Source organism: Meriones unguiculatus, chromosome 11, assembly GCF_030254825.1.
Source record: "Meriones unguiculatus strain TT.TT164.6M chromosome 11, Bangor_MerUng_6.1, whole genome shotgun sequence".
Taxonomy (NCBI): Eukaryota; Metazoa; Chordata; class Mammalia; order Rodentia; family Muridae; genus Meriones; species Meriones unguiculatus.
The window spans coordinates 92,205,553-92,226,337 of NC_083359.1; the positions used below are offsets into that span (position 1 = coordinate 92,205,553).

Genomic DNA, 20,785 nt, shown 5'->3' on the forward strand with positions numbered 1-20,785 from the left:
GCCGCGCTAGGTTTAGCTTGAGCACATGAGACCTCAAAGCCCACCTCCACAGTGACAAATTACCTCCAACAAGGCCACACCCACTCCAACGAGGCCACACCTCCCAATAGCGTCACTTCCCTATGGGCCAACCACTCCCACAGATTGGTCTGTGTGGGTCATTCCTATTCAGACTACCACAGTCATACATTCATTTTAATCAGACATTTTTTCCACAGTGCCTTCAGATCTGCAGGAACACTGAGATTACCCAGGCGCTCTGAGATATCTCTGCAGCCTGAGAACTGTGTTGTGTACTGAGAAGTGCTTCAGACAGCTCCCACACGGGCTTTCTTCCTGCTTTTGCAGACCTGCCCTTTCTTCCGCTTCTGGGAGGATTCTGTTAAGATGGGTGGGGAGCTGGTTTTGAGAAACCCCAGGGCTGGACCAAGCACATCGAGCGTATTTCCTGTGTTCTGCCTGCCCTTTCGTCACACCCCGCCCCCTCTTCTTCAGTTCCTTTTTAGTGTTTAATTTAAATCCGCTTTAAAACCTTGTGCATTTGTTCCTGTCATAGATTCTCTTCCAGTTCAAAGATTTTCTCTCTCCCATGCTGGAGGATGGGCAGAGAAAATGGCAGGCAGAGTGCAAAGAGACATAAGGAAAAAGGCTGGAAGCCGGCCAGAACTGATTTCTACAGGGCACAGGTCAGACTTACAACTTGATATCTTTCTGCACTTGGAGAGTGCATGGGGAGTTCACTCTAGCTGACGGATGGCTTAGGCGAAGTCTGACTCTGATTTTCAGTAAGGTGCAAGTATTAATAACCCCCATAGCCACCTCACAGGTCTCTGGTGTGATCAGGATCATAGGATATCATCCCCAATGGCAGGCATTGACTTGTCTAACCTTGTGGAGACCAACCCTCTTGGTATGAGGGTTGCAAGAGATCACAGGATGCAAAGAGGCCATCATATTGGTCACCTCCATTCTGATAATCAGAAATATTTTCAATTCTGGAATGATTACAGATATGCTGTCTCAGGGACTATGACTCACCTCATGAATCCCCATAGAATCCTAGATGAGAAAATAATTCATTTAGACTAAATGGTTTAGAATGAGAAATGGGCTCAAAATACTTGAGACTGTAAGGGTGAGAAATCCATTCTTGTAAGCCAAGTAGTTGATCCTGATGATATCCAGTGGGTAAGAGAATTTGAAATTTTACTCTGTGAATTTACAATAAGGGAAGAAGATCTGCAGGCAGGAAAAACAGGAGTATCGTCTCACAGACAATTTTGTTCTGCCCACCTTGTGGGTACCTCTACGTCTTAGGTCCTGAGTGACTCACAGTGACTGAGTTTTGAGAAGTAAAGGTACAATAATACATATTATATTAAATACAACGTGCACGCACGTATGTGTGTGTGTGTGTGTGTGTGTGTGTGTGTGCAGAAAAAGTTCATAGCTCCTATTGGGCTTTCTGAGCAGTAATCCCCAGGAAAGATTAGGGTATCTGGCGGAAAATGTAAACCTTTGATTCTGGTGGTACATACCTCTCTTCCCAGCACTAGGTAGGCAGAGGTAGGTGGACCTGTGTGAGTTCTAGGCCAGTCTGGTCTACAAAGCAATTTCCGAAACAGTCAGAGAGTAAGAGAGGGAGGAGGTCCTTGTTGCAATGTGCTTCAAGAAAAAAAAAAAACCTCATACAACTTCCTGCTTCTGGTTGAAGGAAAGGTGCAGTGTCTTCGCTTAAAGTTGTCTCCAGTGTTCCAGGGAGCTCCAAAGTAATATGCACTTCAGAAAACAGGAATGCTGTCTGGTCCTGGAGCTGCTGCTGCTGCCTCTGGTAACTGGATTCTCAGGTACTTTCCACCAAGCAGTCTGTGGCTGTGTGCAGGGCAGCCGTGGCCAGTCGGGAACGGGGAGATGGCACGTAGCTCAGCCCTGGAAATGAGTGTGCTCTTGGGTTGGGTGCTTCCATGCCAGCAGCGGGGTTGTGGGAAGGTTGGGGAGCATTCCTTAGCTCTGAAAAATCAGGCCCGTTCCCTTTTCACGAGGAAGCCTGAGAAACAGGACCTGGGGAGATGGGGAAGTAGGACCCCTGTACTGTACCTCGTGGCTGGTGGTCTGTGAAATTACAGGAACCAATTTCTAGTAAGAGGAAGCTCTCCGCTGAAAGAGCACCCATTGTTTAGTTGTCTCATGTTCAGAAGCAGTGGGTCGCCTTCGGTGTTGGAAACTCGATTTGTGTGAGGAGTCCTGTCCTGAGCTAAAATGAACGGTGATTGACTGGAACAGAGACAGATCCAGATTGCAGGGAAGCGGCAATGGGCTGCTCTGTCTGGAGTCTGTGAAGGAGGGCCTGAGTAGAAGCCAATGTGCCTCCTTAAAAATGGAGCGTGAAATAACGGATTTATGTCACGGTCCACTCCTCAGGGCCTGAGTCTGATTTCCTACTACAGCTGCCTAGGCCATCTGTAATTGAGTCATTGCCTTTCAGGCTATTCCCCCGAAGAAATACCTTTCACGTAAAGAGCTTTACTTTTGGCCCCGGGGGTGACAATGAGTAAAATGAATGAAGTTATAGAACATGGTAAGACTGCGATGGTGAGCAAGTGCCAGGGAGATGAGCTTGCCCTGTGCGGAGGGAGGAGTGTTGGACCGATCACTCGTGCCAGGCTTCTCTGCCTGGCAATCCTGGCACAGACTGGCTGCAAGTCCAGAGATGTGTTGTCTGCAGGACCCTCTGCTGACCACCTTGGGCTGATTCAGTTCGGAGGACAGCATTAGAGCCCTTGACATGGGAGCTGATAAGAAGTATTGGTCAACTGTTGAGACCAAGATGGCTGAACTTAATTTTGTTGTTTGCCTAGAAAGAAGTCCTTTTTAACTCTGGGCCTTTCTGTCTGGATTTCTGTGCATGGTCACCTCATCCTGTCTCACCCATAGTCTTTCATTTTCATGTATCTCCCACCTGGAAACTCCAGAGGAGCTCTCAGATTGCAGTTCATGACTCCATTGTTTCTGTCCCCTTGAGGCAAGAGTTCGGGGCCTGTGTAAATAAATACTTAGCTGTTATAAAGAGCCATTTTCTGTCTGGTCTCTTCCATCCTGTAGGGCTTTTTAATAACTCAGTTTCCTCCCTTTCTGTCTGGGCTCCTCCATCCTATAGGGGCTTTTTTAATGACTCAGTTTCCTCCACTCTAAAAGGACATGATATCATACTTGTCACCGAGGAATTTCTAGTCAAATTCAGTGAAATTTTAAAATGTGAAGTCTCACTCAGGACCCACATGCAGGATGAGGCAGGTGGGAGTGGGGGATATGCCTAAATGAACTCCCAGGCCCCAAACTCTTGCCTGCAACTCAGATCTGAATTTCTGTTCTTTTTTTTTTTTTTTAAGCATCTACTTTAGACTTTCCAGACATGTGTTCAAAATTTGACTCACCACTTTATTCTGTTCTGACTTTTTACTTGCTGTTTAACAAGTCCTGGCAGCATTGGGGCTAAAAATAATAGCTACAACTAATTTCCAACTCATGAGTTGGAGGTGGGTCTCACTAAGTACTTTCTATTCAAGGCAGCGAGATCATGCCTCAGTTTCTTAAGCCAGACTTCTAGTGTTTATCTTCAGTTCCTTCCTTTTCCTTGACTCTCACAACCAGATAAATGCAAGTTTATCCACAGCCATTTTCTTTTATCCTGGACCAGAGAACCACTTTCTGGTGTTAACCAACAGTAGCACTCATCAATCTTAACTGCTCTTTCTGGTCCATTCTCTAATTTTGAATATTGCCATTGGTGTAAATTTTCTAAGATACTTATGTTTACTTTGCTATTTTAAAATCGAAACTTCTCAATAGTTGCTATGGCAAGTGAGAGAGCCCAACTTTTGAGCACAAAGTTCACATATCACCTTGCAGTCACCTCTTGCTCTCGCCTAGTCTGTGCTGAGTCTTGCCTCTGTTGTCTTTGATGCTGGATGCTATTATTAGTTAATTGGATAATTACAATTGGGAAGAATAACCCAAAATCTGCCCTTACTTTCTCATGTCAGCCTATCTAAAAGACAAGGAAGGAAGAAGCTTGTACTCTTTGCTTGTTAGCCCTTGCTCTTGCTGGTAAGTCCATTCTTCCACTGGCATTAGAACCTACTTTTTCAGGATCTTGATGTATACTGGAGACCAGCTGAGAGATTCACCCTCGTGGGCTTAGTAACTACTGGATTCTTGGACTCTCTATCAGGAAATTGTTGGATTAGCTGGGCCACAGCCTGTGAGATACTTTAATAAATAATTAATAAATTAATCATTCTATCAGTTTTGTTCTTCTGGAGAACTTTGACTTATATGATAATTTAAGTTCCTTCAGTCCCTAAATCAAGAAAACAAAACAAAACTCTCTCTTCATCTTTTATGTCCTTTCACATGCTCTGTTATTCTTCCCATTTACATCGTAATATCTTGAAAGGATGGCTGATTTCTGTTTCTCCTTTCCTCCCTTAAGAACCCATGTTGAAACAGCCTACTAAACTCATTATGTTTCCTGTCTCAGAAAAGATCTTCTTGTGTATTGTCACCAAGACATAAATCTAGGGTCTTAGTATTTGTTGCCATATTAGTTTTGAAATGGTTTTATACAGGCTTGTTAAATGTTGGGTCTCATCAGAGAGCTTCAGGTGACACCACACCAATGCCTTCGAGACTCATCTCCACTTTTTCTTTAAGAATTTTTTTTTATCCCAGCTATAGCCCCCTCCACCATCACCTCCCAATCCCACTTTCCCTCCCTCTTCTTCTCCTATGCCCCTCTCCCTGTCCAGTGATAGAGAAAGTCTTCCTCCCTTCCATCTGACCATAGTCTATCAGCTCTCATCAGGACTGGCTTCTGTGTCTTCCTCTGTGGACTGGCAAGGCTGCTCCCCCCTCAGGTAGAGGTAATCACAGAGCCAGCCCATGAATTCATGTCAGAGATGGTCCTTGGTCCTATTGTTGGGGAACCCTCTTGCATACTGAGCTACCTTGGGCTACTTCTGTGCAGGGGTTCTAAGTTATCTCCATGCATGGTCCTTGTTTGGAGTATCTGTCTCAGAAAAGAGCTCTGTGGCCAGATTTTTGGTTCTGTTGCTCCCTTTGTGGAGCTCCTGCCTGTTCCCTCCAGGTCTTTCTATCTCTTCCTTCTTTCATAAGATTCCCTACACTCTGCCTAAAAAAAAAAAAAAAAAAAAAAAAAAAAAAACAACTAAAATTACAAGACTTGTATTTTTAGTAATCAGATTTTCTTCTTTAGACCATTTTTCTCTCTCCTGAGTAATGCCTTCATACAAGGTTATGACTTCTCACTTTCTCTTCCCCCAGCATCCCCATGTATGTGTATGTGTGTGATTTAAGGAGCTCACTATGTAACTCACTATGTAGCACTATGTAGCTGGACTCATGACTCTGCTGAATCAACTGTTTAAGTTTTGGGATATAGTCACATACAATCACAACAGACATAATTATGCTTTTCTAACAGACAAGTAACATGGATGGACAGAGGCAGGATCATTTGTATTTCCATTGTAAGCTACACGTGAATACTATTACTTTATCTTGAGTATCTGGACACACCCCCACTGCTTTGTCATATTACGTTAAAACCAATTGTCATTCCCTTTTCTCTTATCTCATCTGTCTTCTAAAAGACAACCATAACCATTAATGAGGTACAGCAAGACCTTAACAACCAACAAGCCACTTTCTTTTCTTTGTAAGTGGCCATATATAGCTATTAGGTCAGCCTTTTTAGAATTGTCACACTCAGACAGTTGAGGAGGAAAGTACAACATCCTGTTCACAACTTTTTCTCAGCACTCTTGCACGTGGGAAGGGTCTAAGGCTTATTTTCCTTTGTCATTAGATCACGAGCTTTTCCATCTTTGGAGTATGTATGTCTGAGGCGTGTCAGGGAGGCTGTCCAGGATGACCTAAGTTAATTCCTCATAAATGAGGGTGGAGAATTTCTGTCCTAATGCCTGAGGTTAATTGTTTATCTCCAACAAGGAAGTGCTACTGGTAGGCAGAGGCCAGGGCTACTTGGAACCTTAGAATCACAGAGGAGACCTCTCTCCACTACCAAAAAAAAAAGTATATTTTTTGGCCCCAAATACCAAAATATCAATAGAAAATTGCTGACCTAGGCCACATATTAAATTCAGATGGAAATAAGAAGGAGAATAAATGTGCAACGTATATCCAAAGACTTAAATCCTGGCACATTGGCTATTTACTTGGCATTTGGGAATCGAAGGCATGAGAATCTGTCATTTAAGGTTATCTTTGACTACATAGTGAGTTTGAGGTCAACCTAGGCTACATGACACTTTATCTCAAAAGAGCTAAAACAAAAATCTCAGTGAGAATGTTCTCTTATGCTGTGTATTTTAAAAGGCCAGGAACATGCTGCTATCAAAGCCCAAAGGAATCAGGACATGTGCTTGTACAGTGTTGTAGTTTAGACTGAAATGATTCTTTGAGAGGGATGGTAAAAATATGGACCGGACCAATCAGAAGCAACTTGGAAGCAAGTGTCTGAGTATGTCTGCATAGGTAAAAGCCAAAAGCAGGTAGTGTACGCAAGTACAGTGAAACCACCAAACTAGCCCACTCCATGGGTAGAAAGTGTGTGTGTGTGTGTGTATGTGTGTTAGCGGGGTTGGGAGTGGGGGACAAACTGTCTCAGAGAGTGGAGAGCAGTGGCTTGTCAGGAAAGCAAGCAGATTTTACACGTTAGGAAGCAGGGTGGGAGTCTCTGAGTTAATTGGGAACAAGATACACTTTGCATGCAGTAGTTAACCATTAGGAGCAGGGAAGGGAAGTGGTGGCTTTCCTGACAGAGACTCAAATCAAAAGGTGTCTGAGGCATGCTAAGTTTAGGTTTCAGTTTGCCTGTTAAGAGTTCTTCCATTCATCTTGGATCAGTAGCACTGCCTTTTGGGGGCCTGCTTTGTGACCTAACAAGTATGTTCTCAACAAATGTTTGTCGAGTGGACAGGTAGACTGAAAAGATGGATTCTGAAATGAAGGGTTGAATGAATTTTGAAAGCTTTGGGGTCATAGAGGCTTTCATGGTTTGGGTAGTTTGCAGGGAGGCTCTTGATGGTGGTAGATACAACAGTCCTGTTGCCCTGTGGCAGGGACATAGCAGGTGAAGTGTCACAGTGGGCAGAGGGAGATATTTCAGTGTAGCTTTATGTCTTTCTTCTCCATTTGCTACTCTGTGTGGGTTCTTCTACTGTTTCTTAACAATATCTTCTCTGGCTCAGCTCAGCTTCTCCTGGCTCAACTGTCACAAACTGTCTTCTCTTCTCACTGTGCTAGCCCAATTCAGTTTCAGCTGTCTTCTATTTTTCACTCTGCTCAATCTCATTTCTTCTCTCCTCTAGCCCTACTCAATCTTCTTTCTTCTTGCATCAACTTGTAGACACTCATTTTTAAAACCCTACTTTATTTGGGTTTCCTTAAAGCCTCTCCCTTCCAATCCCCCAACCCTAGGTAGGAAAGAGTCTGGTGGGGGGAGGGGGAACAGACCCCTTTACTCCTCCCAGCTGTTTGGGGTTGATGGGTTCTTAGGGGGCTGTACCAATCTCCACCAAAAGCAAGTGCAGCCAACGGCCTCCTTCAAGACGCAGTGCCACAAAGCATCTCTCCTGTGTCTTCCCAAACTGCCATACACCGGCCTTCTCTGCTCTCTCCAAACTGCTACATGTCATACACGCCACCATTCTATGATACCCTTCTCTCTCCAGGCTCCCCATTTATGTCCCTCAGAGTCCCAGGCCATGCCCTTCTCTGTGTTGCACAAGGCAGGCTGTCACCAGCTGGCAAAGGCCACACCCCGCAGGAGGCCATTATCGGCTGTGGACAAACTAAATCCCAAATTAAAATCCCACACTTGGGATTAAAACAAAAACACATTTACATAATGTAACTGAATTTACAAAGGAACCAAAACCTCTGTTACATCAACTATCTTCTCTGACCCTACTCTTCCATCAGCTGGACCTACTCAATCTCTCTTAGCCTCTGCTGCCTTTTTATATCCTCTCCTGTTCCCAGCAGTCCAAGAGCCAACACTGAAGGTCATAGGGTCATTTAAATAGCTAGTCACATAAAATAATCACACTACATTCCAGGGCATCATTTATTTGCCTACTTGGGTAGTAGGCCTCACACAGAAGAGTCTATGAATCATGTAAGTATATCCTTATGAGCTCAAGCTAAACATCCCCCAATTCTAGTTCCTCTCAGGCAAATTCCAAAATATCCACATGAAATCACCCAATGTGAAAGTGATGAAGAGGCTAGGCTGTTGGACTGAAAAGAAGCAGTGGTCCCATTGCAGGTGTTTAAATTGTTGTTTAAAGAAGCCTGTTGGTACATAAAGACACTGTTACAGTGCCTACAGGGACATAAGGGATCGTCCTGGTCAGGTTTTTGTTAGCTTGACATAAGCTAGAATTATCCAGGAAGAGGAAACTCAACTGAGAAAATGCCTTCATCCAGATTACCTGTGGGTAAGTCTGTAGGCCATTTTCTTAATTAATGATTGCTGTAGGTGGGCTGAGCCAATGGGAAAAGTGACATCCCTGGGCAAGTGGTCCTGAGTTCTATGAGAAAGTCAGTAAGTAGCAGACCTCCGTGGTTTCTGCTTCAGGTCCACCTCCCATTTCCTGCCGTGAGTTCCTGTCCTGACTTCCTCAGTGATGGAGTATGACCTGAGAGTTGTAAACTAAAATGAGTATCTTCCTCCCAGGTTGCTTTTGGTTATAATGTTTTTTACAGCAACAGCAAAATAACAAACACAGGAACTCCAAACCTTCAGTGACATCAGTTTACAGTAATTCAGCCTCAAAACTAAACTTTCTCAGATAATACTTTACGAAAATTACCTGTACTTTCTTACTTCTTAATGATTTGCTTTAAAGAAAAACGTAAATGCATATATTAATATGAGCCATTTTTACAGGGAATTTAAAAATTCTCACCTTCCCTCCCCCTTCTTCACACATGCCCCTCCCCAAGTCCACTGATAGGGGAGGTCCCCCTCTCCTTCCTTCTGATCTTAGTCTATCAGATCTCATCAGGAGTGGCTGTATTGTCATCTTCTGTGGCCTGGTAAGGCTGCTCCCTCCTCATGGGGAGGTGATCAAAGAGTAGGCCAATCACACACAGTATATACTCACTCATATAGACATATAATATAGGATAAACCTACTAAAATATGTACATCTAAAGAAACTAATCAAGAGGGAGGACCCTGACTAATATGCTCAATCCCCATCCTGAAAGGCAGAGGATGGACACCAGAAGAAGAAGAATAAACAGGAAACAAGTTAGGAACCTGCCACAGAGGGCCTCTGAAGGCTCTGCCCTGCAGACTATCAAAGCAGATGCTGAGACTTATGGCCAACTGTTGGGCAGAGTGCATGGAATCTTATGTAAGAAGTGAGAAATAGTAAAATCTGGAGAGGACAGGAACTCCACAAGGAGAGCAACAGAACCAGAAAATTTGAACACAGGGGTCTTCCCAGAGACTCATACTCCAACCAAGTATCATGCATGGAGAAAACCTAGAACCCCTGCACAGATGAAGCCCATGGCAGTTTAGTGTCCAAGTGGATTACATAGTAATGGGAAGAGGGAATGCCTCTGACATAAACTGAAATTCATTCTATAGCTAGGCTGGACCCAATCTCATGATCTTCTTTCCTTGGCCTCTCTAGTTCTGGAATTACATGCCACCATACCTGGTTGAGATTTTTTGTTTTGTTTTGTTTTGTTTTTGTTTGTTTGTTTGTTTGGGTATTTTTTGTTTTTTGTTTTGTTTTGTTTTTAGCAACAATAAAGCAATATCGATAAGAGAAAAATGCCTTTACTGATTGTCTTTAACACTTTCACTACCTCCTTTCTTCACCCATTCCCCTTCTTTACTCCACACCATCCATTGTGAATTTTTTGATATTGGTTAGATATAGCAGGTACACTCCCCACCACAGGGCCTTTGCTGTAGACCTTCCTCTACCTGGTTTGTCACTGAAGATAGCTGTTGGGTTTCCCCTTTCTTTGAAGCCTTTGCTCAGAAATGACAAACTCATCGCCTAATGCAGGACATCTCAGTGACCTAACGCTCTCGCTGTACTCATGATCTTGCTTTCTCTTTCAGAGCAATCATCAATACCTAATATACAGTACAATATGTTTAGTTATTATATTTAATTCTTTTTTCTTTTTACTGAAAACAGGCTTTTTTCTCATAAAATATATCCTGATTATAATTTTCCCTGCCTCTCCTTCCCACTACTCCACTATGCCTCTTCCAACAGGATTTGCTCCATTTCTGTCTTATTATTAGGAAATAAACAGGCTTTTAAAGAATAATCATAAAATACAACAAAATAAAATATAGTAGGATAAAACAAAAACTATCACACTGAATTAGACAATCAAAAAAACAAAACAAAACAAAAACAGAAGAAAAAGAGCTCAAGAGTAGGTCCAAGAATCAGAAGCCCACCTATCCACACACCCAGGAGCTCATAAAAATGCTAAACTGGAAATCACAATATATACATAGAAGACCGGATGCAGACTGGTGAAGGTCCTATGCATACTGCCTCACCCTCTGTGGGTTCATATGAGCTTTGATCATATTGATTCAGAGGGCCTTGTCTTCTTGATGTCCTCCATCTCCTCTGGCTCTTCAACTCCTCTTCTGTGGAGTTCCCTGAGCACTGAGCAGTGAGTAGAGGTATTTGACAGAGATATCTCATTTAGGCTGAGTATGCCAAGCTCTCTCACTCTGCATAATGTGTCTATGGGTCTCTGTATTTGTTTCCATCTGCTGCAGAAGGAAACTTCTCTGATGATGGCTGAAATAGGAGTCATTTTATTGCTACAGGTTTTTGGGGTTTGTTTGTTTGTTTGTTTGTTCACTTAGTTAACAAAGTCTCTGAGCTATATAGTCTCTGGCTCTTGGTCACCCAAAGAGTGTCAGTTTGGGTTCCATCTCATGGAGTAGGTCTTAAGTTGAATCAGATATTGGTTGATTACTCCCACAAGATTTGTGCCACCATTGCCCTAGCACATCTTGCAGACAGGACACCATTGGAGATCAAAGGTTTTGTGACTGGGTTTCTGTTTCTGTTTGGGTGAGAATGCAGAGTTCCTTCCTACACCAAAGACACTAGAATGGAGGAGTGAAGGCTCTATTATGTTTGACTTAGCTATGTTCATTGAGTTGTGTAGATTTTGTCTTCAGCAATGGAGCCTTGGTATCAGTTTGTGGAGAGCAATTTATGTCTTGGCAACAGCCTGGGTTGTTTGAGGATTCCCATGGGATGAACTACCTTGACCAAGAACTCAATTATATATAAACCAGTTCCAATACTGGAAGCTTCATTCGGTGACAAAAGATGGCCAGTTGGGGCTCTCTCTCCCATTATTTGGAGATTTTATTAAGATCAGCTTCATATATGTATGTATTTTAGGAAAATTATATTGTATTAGGTTTCCACAATACCCCTCAAATTGCCCTTAATTTTAGCTGTCTCTCCACATATTTCCTCCCTCATCACCTTTCCCCCCTCTGCCTCCCTCCTTGATCTTCCAGTATCAGCCACATCATCTATCCATAATTATCTATTGTATTACCCTTTCCTAAGGAGATCTTTCTGTACCCTCCTTACTCTATACCTGACCTCTGTAATTCTATGAATTGTAACTTGGTTATAATTAATTTAATAGCTAGTATCCACATATAAGTGTATACATACCATATTTGTCTTTCTGGGTCTGAGATACCTCCCTTTGGGTGATTTTTCTCTAGTTCCATCCACTTACTTTCAAATTTCACGATGTCATTTTTTTTAAATGTTTATGGTTGTGAGCCTAGCCTTTAACAGCTGAGCCATCTCTCCAGCCCAATGATGTCATTTTTTTTAAACAGATGAATAATACTCCATTGTGTAAAGGTGCTACAATTTGTCAATTTTAAAAATTTATCAAATTTTCTATTAAAAGACATCTAGGGAGTATTCAATTTCTGGTTATTACAAATAGAGCAGCAATGAACATGACTGAACAAGTGTCTCTGTAGTAGGATGAAATATTACTTAAGTATATGCCCAAGAATGGTGTAGCTGGATCTTAAGGTGGATTTATTCCCATGTTTCTGAGGAACCACCATATTGATTTCCATAGTGCTTGTACAAGTTTGCCCTTCCACCAGTAATAGATACCTTTACCCCACATCCTCACCAGCATGAGCTGGTGTTATTGATCTCTGCCATCCAACAGTTATAAGATAAAATATCAGGGTGGTTTTGATTTGCAATCGAATATTTCTTTAAGTGTTTCTCAGCCAATTGGGTTTCCTATATTGAGAATTCTCTGTTTATATCTGTACCCTATTTTTAATTGGAGTATTTGGTTTGTTTATATCTAGTTTCTTGAGTTCTTTATGTATTTTACATATTAGTCCTCTGTTAGATGTGAAGCTGGTGAAAATTATTTCCCATTCTGTAGGCTGCCAGTTTACCCAAATAACAGTATTCTTTGCAGTGCAGAAGCTTGAGGTCCTTTTAATTGCTGATTTTAGTGCCTATGCTAACAGCACTCTTTCTGTTCAGAACACCTTTCCTGTGACAATGAGTTCAAGAATATTCTCCATGATCAAAGCAGATACAGAGACTCACAGCTGAACTTTGGGCAGAGCTCAGGGAGTCTTATGGAAGACAGGGGAACAGAAGAATCTGGAGGAGACAGAAGCTCCACAAGGAGACCAAAAAAGCCAAAAAATCTCAGCCCAGGGGGCCAGTAGAGTCTGATGCACCAACCAAAGACCATACATGGAGAAGACCTAGGCCCCCTGCTCAGTTGTAACCCATAGGCAGCTCAGTCTCCATGTGGGTTCCCAAGTAAGGGGAGCAGGGGCTATCTCTGACATGAACTTGGTTGCTTGCTTTTTGGTCACTTACTCTTGGAAGTGTGGCCTTGCCAGGCTACAAAGGAAGAGGATTCAGGCAATCCTGATGAGATTCAATAAGCTAGGCTCAGATGACAGGGAAGGAGGACTCCCCCTTTCAGTGGACTAGCAGAAAAGGATGGGGGGTGGGAGGAGAGGAAGGGAGGATTGGGCAGGGAAGAAATGAGAGAGAGGGCTACAATCAGGATATAAAATGAATAAATTGTAAAAAAAAATATATAAAAAATTTTTAAAAAGAAAAAAAGAATATTCCCCACCTTCTCTTCTCTCAGGTTCAGTGTATCTAGTTTTATGTTGAAGTCTTTGATACATTTAGAGTTGACAATTCTCTTTTCAAGAATTATAAAGAATTGTGTTGGAATTTTGATGAGGACTGCACTGAACCTGTTGATGGCTTCTGACATTTTTACTATGCTAATGCTACAGATCCATGAGCATGGGAGATCTTTCTGTCTTCTGATATCTTCTTTAATTTCTTTCTTTGATGACTTGAAGTTTTATCATACAGGTCTTTTACTTGCTTGGTTAGAGTTAACACGATATACTCTACATTTTATGACGCTATTATGAAAGGGGTTGTTTCCCTGATACGTTTCTCAGTCTGTTTGACATTTGTATATGGGAATGGGCGCAGAGGGTGAGGAGAGCCCACAGCAGAAGGTCTGCTACGGAGGTGGGGATGAGACTCAGAGATCGGACTTGGAGGAACGGAGGAAGAGTGAGTATCTGCAGTTAGTCTGCTTGTCTCCCTGTGGGTTCCAGGGAAGTGCCTGTTGAAGTTGGGGACTGGGGCAGATCACTGGGTGGGGCTAAGAACGTTTGGATAGGACTATCTGTGGGATATCCCTAAGGATCAGGGCGAGAGGGTCTGCAACAGGAGATGAAGCTGGGGGACTAGATCTGGAGGAGCAGAAGGAGAGGTAAAGGTCCGCACTGTCTACCTGCTTCCCTGGCAGGAACATTTACTTCTTGCTGTTAGCTCAAGGGCCTCTGGAAATTAATTCACCGACATACTCCCATCTCCTCATATAGTGCTGATACATGATTCTCAGCAACTGTCAGTTTTTAAACATCTTCTAAATTACATTAGTGGCCATGGCTCCAAAGAGATTTCCCCAGCTTTCCTCCAACCCCTATTCTGTACTCTGAATAGCAGCTTGGTTCCCCCCACCTTGTCCTTGTCTTTACTATAGTAACAAGATAATACACTGTTAAATTTTTTGAGACAGGCTCTTATGTAGGTAGCCCAGGCTGGCCTCAGGCTTACTATGTAGACAAGGATGACCTTGAACTTGTGATCCTCTTGCCTGTATCTTCTGAGGACTAGGATTACAGGCAAGCACTCTACCAACTAAGCTACATCCCCAACTCAGATTGATTTGTTCTTATGTTCAGTTCACACTTGTGTATTAAATCTGCTAGAGTATAATTCTGTAATAACAATATCTATGTCTAAAATCAATGTACTGACTGAATAAATCTGAACAACCAAGAAACAAGCCCATAGAGGGAGACTTGGGACCAATGTATCTGAAACTCTGTGAGAGGAGATAGAGAGAGGCTACAAATGAGAAAGAATCAATATCAGCTTATTGTCCTTTGTCTTCTTGTACAACAGAAGAAATTTGGGATTATAATCAGTAAGTTCTATTCCACCCTGCCCTGCCCACCCCTGTTTCTTGGGCTCTAATTCCTTTCTCCCCTTCCAGCTCGTTAAATCTGGGCCGCTGGAAAGCACTGATTTCTCCATGATGGATCTCACTCTGACTTTCATTGGCAGGTAATTCAGAACAAAACATAAATGCAGCAACTGGCAGCAACATAACCCTGAATGTCCTCAAGAAACAGCTTGGACCCTACAAGCGTCTCACCTGGCTTCACACTACAAAACAGAAGATTTTAGAGTACAACTATGGTGGTACAAAGACTATCTTCAATTCTAGATTTAAGCACAGGGTCAAACTTGACAATACAAGTGGTGCACTTAGTATCTATAACCTCCGGAAAGAGGACAGAGGCACCTACTACTTGAGACTGTTGAATGAAAATGAGAGAGAGTGGGTGATAACCCTAAAAGTATTTGGTGAGTTTGGGAGTCAAGGGACAAATGCCCATTCAAGGACCTTGCTGCTCTTCTGGGAGTCGGGGATTGTGGTGGTGGTGGTGGGGAGGTGTCAGTGCTGACTGGGAGAGGGAGAAGAGATCATCAGGACACACTTCATTTTTACCAGAGATATTTCTATTTGTAAGTGAGCCCTACCCAATAGATATCAAAGCTCATAGAACTGTTGCCCATTTAAAATATCATCTGAAGTGAGTCTAAGATTTAAAGAGGAATTGCATTAGAACTTCATTACTAAGACAAAATGTGCAAGGCAAAGAATTCAGACAAGGTAAGGTTCATTTGGTTGTAGTCTGTGGGCAACTGGCTTTATCAGTATGAGCAGAGCATCGTGGGGACAATGGAGCAGTTCTGCCCACCTCAGGCTGGGAAGGAGGTACTCGGATGAAGAGCCAAGCACAAGATACACTTTTCAAAGACATGTTCCTAGTGACGCTTTCTCAACGAGGTCCCTCCCCATTTTTACCATTTCCCAATAGTCCATTCAATTATGAATCCATCAATGAATCAATCAACTGATGAGAGGTCGGAACTTTTTGAAAAAAAAAATCGCTTTCCATAAGTACTGTGCACTAATGGCCTAACCTTCAACATGACACCCTTTTGAAGAGCCACAAACAGGAAGAAACAACACCAGACTATTTCTTCTCTAGTTCCTTTATTCCATCCTGTAAGCATATCAGTGTTGAAGGTACTTTAATTCTGTCTGAACTCAGACTTCATTAGACATATAGAAAAAAGATACTAAAAAGATAAATTGAGAGAGCTCTCAAGGAGAAAGTTCTTTCAGACTTAGTGTGACATAAATTTCCACTTACAGCTACAGGCTAACCAGTTTTCTGGAAATAAGACATTATCCTTAGAGTCAGAGAGACTTAGGTTTAAAGCTCTGATTCAATGAAAGAAGAATCTGCAGAAAGCCAAACCCTCCATGTTCTCCCCCACTCATTTGTGAAAACCAAGAATGTTGATTTCATAGTAACTAAGGAGAAGTTGGATAATGAATGCCAAAACAATTAAATAGAAGGGATTTATCTCTCGGGATCCATAGAACAGCATTTCAAAATAGCTGGAAAAGAACACCTCAAAGATTCCTAATTCACATATACAGGAATTATAAATATTTGAGGAGGCAAATCTTAATTTTCTTGATGTAATTATTATATATGTATACTGAAGTATCACAAAGTACCCCACAAGTATGTATGGTTATTATATGTCTATTAACACTTCTGTAATGACCCAAACCCCTCTGGTCAGTGGCTTAGTAGCTGTGGTACAATGGTGTAAGATAGTAATATCTCTTTGTCCATATCAGGTAAGGCCCTTTGGAGGGAAGTAACAGAGTCCAATTCGTTGTACCTTTACCAAAAATGGAGTTGTTCTAAGAAACTCCATAGAGAAATTCAAGGGAGTAAAAGACTTTTAAAAGGGCTGAGAGGAGGAAGACTGAGAACAGGGCTCACTCAGTTCAGAGTCCAGAGCCTCAGGAGCCTAAAGATCCTGCCATCAACATGATTTAACTCAACACAAAGCTTGGGCTTTGTGCCTAATCTGAAACTCATAAAGAAAAATACATTTACTTACAGTTTTCCTAGACTGTGTAATGCTTTTTTCTATGTGACCTTCTGTTTAAATACTTAGTAAACGCACTAACTTTGCCTTGTTCTGGTTCATCATGGAATTCTCTTCTGTAGGACCATCAAGGATCCAGCTTTACCCAAATGGAGGTCTCCAAAGGGACAGGAAACTCCTTAGGCCCCTGGTGGCTATGTTGTGGTGTGTCTTCCTGCTACACTGGTAGAGCTAAGAACAAAGAAATCTGAGGCTAAGAATGAGTGGGACCCCTACATCTTCCTTTCTCTTTCAAAATGGGCAGGCTTATAACTACATATACCTTGACACAGAATTCAGCAAAAACAGTTTCAGAAACAATCCAGGGTCCGGGTTCCATTTTCTTCAGGAAAGGATCAATTAGTCTGTTTCACAGTTAGATTTTTGTGTTCTAGCCTTTGTCTCACAGCTTTCTACAGTTTGTAAGATGGTCACAGGCACAGTGTGTGTTTGGGGTTGCGGATTAATGGGCACCAGTGGCCTAAAGAGTTCACTTTCCCAGTGGAGATTTCTCTCAGGTAAAGTTGGACTTTAGACTATCTCACAGGAAAGACTTCTCCAGAATGAAGCAAACTTAATGGGTTTAATAAATACTTAGACAGAAAGTCATAAAGGAAAAGACATTACATCATCTAGGCAAACTAAACAAATCCATTTCTATGAGCTTCAGATTCACAAGGGAGGCAAAGATGACAGGTTTATAGCTCTAAGCATCCAGTGATGATAATGTGAAGGGCTTTGCTGTGTACAGGTTGAGGCCCTTCAGGATTCTCCCTGAATCTCAACTCCAGAATTCTTGAGGGACAAAGTGGCTCACTAGTGCTTGCTGTGGTTTATAGTTGGAGGACAGGCCCTGAGTATCTCAGATAGTCAGGAAACTCAGTTGGAAGCCAGCTGGTATCCACATCAGTACTTGGCTCACAGATGACCATCACCCCACTTTGTTCTTAGTGGCATGTAAGGGACTCTGGCTCCCACTTCTGGATCTAGCTTAGTATTAAAAAGTAGCCTGTTGGGTACAAAGTTGCTCCCTAGCTCCATCTGTAGGAGTCTCGTGTCCATAACCATCTTGAATGTCAATCATGGCCCCTCCCTGGTTCCCTTCGTAGTTTGTTGTCTGAACCTTGCATCATAAATGCTGCACAAATGCATAAGCCCATTGTTTCATAACAAACTTTTTTTCAGATCCTGTGTTCAAGCCTTCCATAAAGATCAATAGGTCTGAGGATTTGACTGGCTACTGTTATCTGAGGCTATCATGTGAAGTACAGGAGCAGCCTGATACCTACACTTGGTATGGGGACTCAGGGCCTCTTCCCCAAATGGAGCCAGGAGATGTGCTCGAAATCACCATCACCCCACAGAACAAGTCTGCGTTCTACACCTGCCAAGTCAGCAATCCTATCAGCAGCAAGAATGACACAGTGTATTTCACACCACCTTGTTCTCTGGGTAAGAATTATATTCCAAGGAGCTGAGGTGGGCACGAGATGACTGGCTTCTTTTGAATGAAGGTGTGAGGGTTCCTACTCCACCTCCTGACAGAGAAGGCAGTGGAGAATCTCAAAGGTGTCATTGATGTTTGAGAGACTTGATTTCCACCTGGCTGGCTCTACAGCCACCTACCAGCCAGCTCACCTTATCTGTCCTAAAAGCTGTGTCCCGAGTAACTGTAGGACAGGCTGAAATATCAGGACAGTTAGGGAAAGTAAGCAAGCGGGAGAGCAGTATAGGTATAGGCAAGGAAATGAGGAAGAGTGGATGTGTGTGTGAGAGAGAGGCTGGTGAAAAGGAGAGTCTTGTCCTCAGCCAGAGACTGTACCCATATTATGGTCCTTGGAAAAGGTAGGAAGACAAACTCTAGGTTGTGTGAAACAGATTTCTCTGCATTGCCTAGGGGCATCCATTCACATAGTGTCATTTCCCTTTAATCCAGACCTACATAGGTGTCAATAAAGCCTAAGATTTTAGAGTCAGTAACATCTGGGGTCACTCCTGATACAGTCACTGAATTGTTGTTGTTGTTGTTATTATTATTTTATTGTTGATATTGCAGAATACCATACAAAAGCAACTTAAGGGAGGAAGGTTGAGAACACAGTCCATCATGATGGGAAGGCGTGGTGATAAAGATGTGAGATAGCCTTTCACGCCCACAGTCAGGGCGCAGAGAGATGAATGCTCAGTGGGTTTCCTTCTTTCCCACCTCTCAGTTGGAGAGGCCAGGTTATGGGATGGTGTTGCCCACATTTAGCATAGATCTTCCCTCCTAAGTTAAACATTTCTAAACATCCTTAACAGACACTCTTGGAAGGGCATCTTGTAGGTGATGACATAGCACCAAGTTGACAACTGAGTTTAACTAAGTTGCTCAGTTTCTCCAAGCTATCTTTATCTCAAATGCAAGACAAAATAATAGTTCTTATAATGCTATAAGGAATAAATTAATGATACATGTAACCTGTCTAACATTGATCCTGGTTAATTAATTATTTAATTATAAATGGTAAATAGTAATTAATTAATGGTAAATTATTAGCATCTAAGTTGGCTTGATTACTCTAACTCCGGAGACGACAGGACTTAGGGGATCCCTTAATAAATTTGTTTACAATCTCCAGAACTCTAACCACCCACCCTCCATATTTAAACTTGCTTACCCTCTAGTGCTAATGTACACTTTTTTTTTCCAGAAGAGCTCATATCTGTGGTTGTAATGTTTTACTGTAGCCTTTGTCATGTCCATGTAATTTCCTTGGCAAGAATAAAGATATTCTAAAGATACACGCATGTTCTCCATTTGGGAACATGTAATTTCAATGTTAGCTGTTGAAAGTAGAGCCTGTTGGTTCATCTAATCCCAGCACTTGGGAGAATGAGGCAGGAGGGTAAAATAGTTTGGAGCCAGTGCAGTCTTCATAGTGAGATCTTGTCTCAAAGCCAACAACAAAAAATGGAAGCCATTTGTACTATTCCTTCTAAAAATAACTAAAGCCAACAGGTTAATTTTTATGCACAATTACTTGCCACTTACTGTCTTCTGATTGCAGTTCCTACTTATGTTCTATTCGTGATATTTGTTTCACAGGAAAGCATATTTTATCTTAAGATTGAGGTGTATCAGGTCTCAGGGAGCTATGCAAAATAGGAGGCAGAAAGACTGTAAGAGCCAATGGGGATGGAAGACAGCAAGGAAACAGAGCCTTCCAGGTGTACGAGGACAGACGCACATATGAACTCATAGAGACCATGGCAGCATGTATAGGACCAATACAGATTCAAGCCAGACGGGGTCCCAGCACTGAGAGGGGGAAGTGGACATGAGTCCCCATCCCTAACCCGAAGCTATTTTCAAGTGTCAACCGCTTGCTAAGGAAAAATTAGTTTTCTCCAATGGATATAGTTTTCTCTTACTGGCTATAGGGACCATACTAAAGGGCAGGCCCCTGCCCAGCAGCAGATGACCAACACAAAATGAACTCAACAGTATCTTTAGAGATTAGTTTTTTGGGCATTTTTTAAACCTTTACTGTTTTGTTTTGGGTTTTTTTTTTTTGCGTACATACTATGGTTTCTGATTTTATGTGCCTACACGTGTGTGCGTTTCTCATGCTTTTTCTTTGTTTTGTTGTTGTTGATTGTTTTATTCTGCTTTGCTTATTTGCCTTTTTTCTAAAGAGACAGAAAATGAAGATGTGGGGTTGGATGGGTGGGGAGGTGGCGAAGATCTGGGAGAAGATGAAAGAGAAAAAAAACATGACCAGAATATATTATATGAAAAAGAAATTTCAGTTAAAAAAAAAGACTGATATATATGAAAACAAAGAGTAGGGAATTGTAACCATTGTAACCAATGTCAGTAATAAAGATATTCCAATAAAGAGAATCTGTAACCTTCCTTTTGGAAACCAGACCGTTAAAACAATGGACACTATGTTAGTTTGAATGAGAATGGCCCATAGGCTCATCTATTTGAATGTTTGGTTTCGAGGGAGTGGTGCTTCTTCACAGGGACTAGGAGCAGTGCCTTTGTTAGG

General features: G+C 42.2%; 1 protein-coding gene across 1 annotated transcript in view; it reads left to right on the top strand.

Moving 5' to 3' along the window:
• The first annotated feature begins 583 nt into the window (after window positions 1–583).
• Cd48 (CD48 molecule) overlaps window positions 584–20,785 on the top strand; it is a 29,090-nt gene continuing 8,888 nt past the window's right edge. The window contains exons 1-4 of the mRNA XM_060364687.1: window positions 584–686; window positions 1,715–1,847; window positions 14,793–15,095; window positions 17,934–18,200. Of these exons, the coding sequence (XP_060220670.1) occupies window positions 1,775–1,847; window positions 14,793–15,095; window positions 17,934–18,200 (643 nt within the window). The 5' untranslated portion in view covers window positions 584–686; window positions 1,715–1,774. The remainder of the gene's footprint in view (window positions 687–1,714; window positions 1,848–14,792; window positions 15,096–17,933; window positions 18,201–20,785) is intronic.